The 3,401-nt window shown below is 37.0% G+C and overlaps 1 protein-coding gene across 1 annotated transcript; it reads right to left on the bottom strand.

Moving 5' to 3' along the window:
• Window positions 1-222: 222 nt before the first annotated feature.
• Window positions 223-1,103, bottom strand: LOC127114329 (uncharacterized). The gene is made up of 3 exons (XM_051046583.1): window positions 1,016-1,103; window positions 660-937; window positions 223-432 (listed from the first exon to the last, which is right to left on the bottom strand). Exons 2-3 carry the CDS (start codon window positions 924-926, stop codon window positions 223-225), a joined length of 477 nt encoding a protein of 158 aa, XP_050902540.1. The 5' UTR covers window positions 927-937; window positions 1,016-1,103.
• Between the last annotated feature and the right edge of the window lie 2,298 nt (window positions 1,104-3,401).

Genomic DNA, 3,401 nt, shown 5'->3' with positions numbered 1-3,401 from the left:
ATCATGCTCCTATATATGCACAAAGATAATTCAACATTACCACCAATATGCTAACATAAAGTTAAATGTTTAAAATCTCATTACCAATACTAGGCATGAAGTGTCGTATCCTCAATGCATGAAGATGGTCATCAAGGATGAAATGCAATAAAACGCAATGGTTCATTATTTTAGCGATAAATCAAGCTACTAATGAAAGAATCTTTTTCATTTTACCAATAACTAACTAGACAGAAAACTTGATTGATATGCTAAATGATCATTCATAGTAGATAGAAAAGAACAAAATTTACCGAATCCTAATTGATCCTTGTAAGAGGAGAAAGGTTCTTGAACATCTTCCTTTGGTGCAATATCCTTAACAAGCTCCTTATATGCTTTCCTCTCAGCTAAATCTTCCAACTTTTTTAACCTTGCTTTCAATTCCTCACTCTTCATACCAAATGATCAACATAAAAAATCAATTACTTGCAGAAATTGTTGAACAATTATAGCAGTATGTAACACAATCTAACAAATCTTTTCCATACCAAATCAATTTAATTAATCATATCTCAAGAACAAATTTTGAAACTAGTAAAATTAAATAAAATCTGAAAATTAATCTCCGTTTATGAGAATTATGAAAAACATGAAAGGTAATGAAATTAGGGTTTGACCTTTTCTCTGGGCTTAGGGCTTGAGAAGACGAAGCCGGTCCCGGATAAGAGTCTGATCAATTCGGGTCTGGTGGATGGATCAGAGGAGATCCAGACAGCACGAAGTGGCTCGTACGGTATTTCGGATTGGATGAGGAGTTCGGAGGAAGTTTGCCGGAGTTGAGAGGAGAGAGTGGGATCGTTGGAGGCTCCGGAAAGGAAAACTCGAATGGAATTGGTACTGGATAGGATCAACCCGACCCGGTTGGAGTTATTTTCAGTAACCATTAGTTGTTTCTCTGTATGCGATGAGGAGTAGCAGAACGGAACTTCGAGTTAGAAAGAGAGAGAAGGAAAACCTGGAAGAAACTTCTTACCGATTGAGGCGGCCAACGACGAAATCCGGCGGCGTTTCCCGGCGAATTGAGGTTCGTTTTGCTGGAGCTGTTGAGCTTCGTTGAGTAGGGTTTTTCCAGGGCAGCGAGAGCTTCGAACGAGAGAGAGTGAAAGAGGGATTTCTGAAAGTCAGGGATTTTGTAATATTAGATTTATTATAATTTTTATAAATGACCTATGAGAGCGCTTTTACCTTAAAAGCGCTTTCATAAGTCTGAAACCCATGAGACCTATAAGAGCGCTTTTACCTTAAAAGCGCTTTCATAAGTGTGAAACTCATAGTTGTGAGACTGAGACCTATAAGAGCGCTTTTACCTTAAAAGCGCTTTCATAAGTGGAGACCTATAAGAGCGTTTTTACCTTAAAAGCGCTTTCTTTACATAGGCGAATTTTTTTTCAAGCTATTACAGCGCTTTTTTTAAAAAGCGCTTTCTTTTTGGTGCTGCCAAAAGCACTTTTTGGCGTAGTGATAGCAGCCATTCAACAATGGCCTATTCATTAACGTGACATCAAAAATGAATTTTTACATGGTGATCTTATAGAGGAAGTATATATGGAGCAACATTCTGAGTTTGTTGCTTAGGAGGAGTCATAGACTATGGTTTATCGGTTACACATATCTCTTTATGGTCTTAAGCCACCTCAGAGAGCTTGGTTTTGCTGATTTAGCGTTGTAGAACAACAATTTTGTATGGTCCATAGTGAAGCCAACCAATCTGTTTTTTATCCTCACTCATCCCAACGATGTATTTATCTTATTTTGCATGTAGATGATATTTTTCATAAGTGGTAGTAATTCAGTTGAAACAACATTTGTAGAATCTATTTTAGACGAAAGACCTTGGTAAAGTCCACTATTTTTTTGGTATTAAGGTATTCCAATCTAAAGATGGTGTGATAATTTTTTCTCAGTGGAAATATGCTAAGGATATTATGGAAGAAATAAGTTTTTTGAATGCTAAACCAGTTGATACTCATGTGGATCCAAGTGTTAAACTCCCACCCAATAAGGGGGAGCCTCTATCTGACTTAGGGAGGTATAAGATACTGGTTGGAAAGTTAAATTATCTCATAGTCACATATCCAGACATTTCTTTTGCATTCAATATGGTAAGCCAATTCTTAAATTCCCCTTACCAAGAACATGTGAGTGTTGTTATCCGAATTATGAGATACATCAAAGGCACTATAGGAAAAAGTCTCATATATGATGATAAAGTACGTACTTAGATAGTTAGTGTGATGCCCCAAAATTTACCATTTCCTTTTCTTATTTTCACATACCTCATGTGCATACATCAAACCATACCATGCATGACCATTACATTTGGTCATGGAATCACAAGCTTGGCCACTTTGTGTATTGTATATTAACCCTAGGGTTTTGCGTTGTTTTACTTATTAATTAACCCTAATTTCATGAGAAGTTGGTATTTGTTTGCTCTTGTTACTCAAGTAGGTGATAATGCTTCAGTACAAGCCAAAGTCAAGGTCTTTGATCAAGGGGGGTGCAAGTATTGGTTCAAGTTGTGTCAAAGGTGTTTCATTTGGTGATATCCATACCACAACCCTCAATCTTAAATCCAAGTCACACATCACTCAAGCCCTATTCAGGATTTCATCAAGGGAGGCTTATTCCATCATCATCATGGTTTAAAATGTAAGAAAACTTCAAAGTGGCAAAAAGGGTGCAAAGTGGTTTAACCTAATGCCACGCCTTTGGTCCAAACTCTATAACTCCTTCAATTTTTATCCAAATGCCAACTTCTTTGAGCCAAATGTGACTTTTGGGATCCTCTATAACTTTTATTCAAGGATTAAACATCAATTCATTCATTTAATACCTCATTTGTGCCAATGACCAAGTTGCCAAAATGGGCCCAAACCTTGCCATGACCCTTACTTTCCACCCTTTCCATTTTCAACTCAACAATTCTTTTGATTCCATTACTTTTGCATTGTGTTAAGATTATGTCAAATATAGTTTGGCCCAAGTTTGGATCAAAATTCACAAGGGAATCAAAAGTTATGGCATCATGAACATTGGATCTCAAAATGACAAAACATGTTGCAAAGTGCTTGACCAATTGCCTAGCCTACAAAACCAGGTCACAACCTCAACTTCACAAGACCATAAATTTCACCTCAAATCTCCCCTTCGTTTGATTCTTTTTTCATCTCATTCTATTCCATGAGATGATCATTTAGCTCAAAGAAAATCACAAAATGCACGAGTGGGTTGAATTTGGCCCAAGCTTGAACATGGTGACCTAACTCTATTTTGATCCATGACCTATAATGTTGAAACTTGCACAAATAACTTTGGACCACTTCTCACGCATGCAAATCAATTACCCATGACAAAAC

Source organism: Lathyrus oleraceus, chromosome 1 (assembly GCF_024323335.1).
Source record: "Lathyrus oleraceus cultivar Zhongwan6 chromosome 1, CAAS_Psat_ZW6_1.0, whole genome shotgun sequence".
In the NCBI taxonomy this organism is placed as follows: Eukaryota; Viridiplantae; Streptophyta; class Magnoliopsida; order Fabales; family Fabaceae; genus Lathyrus; species Lathyrus oleraceus.
This window is presented reverse-complemented; position numbering and strand designations above follow the sequence as displayed.

What these genes read in the sequence shown, in the direction of transcription:
- LOC127114329 (XM_051046583.1), bottom strand. Translation starts at nt 926, where the DNA reads ATGGTTACTGAAAATAACTCCAACCGGGTCGGGTTGATCCTATCCAGT. An exon ending in GCCCTAAGCCCAGAGAAAAG is followed by an intron (nt 433 to 659) that starts GTCAAACCCTAA and finishes TTTGGTATGAAG; the next exon opens with AGTGAGGAATTGAAAGCAAG.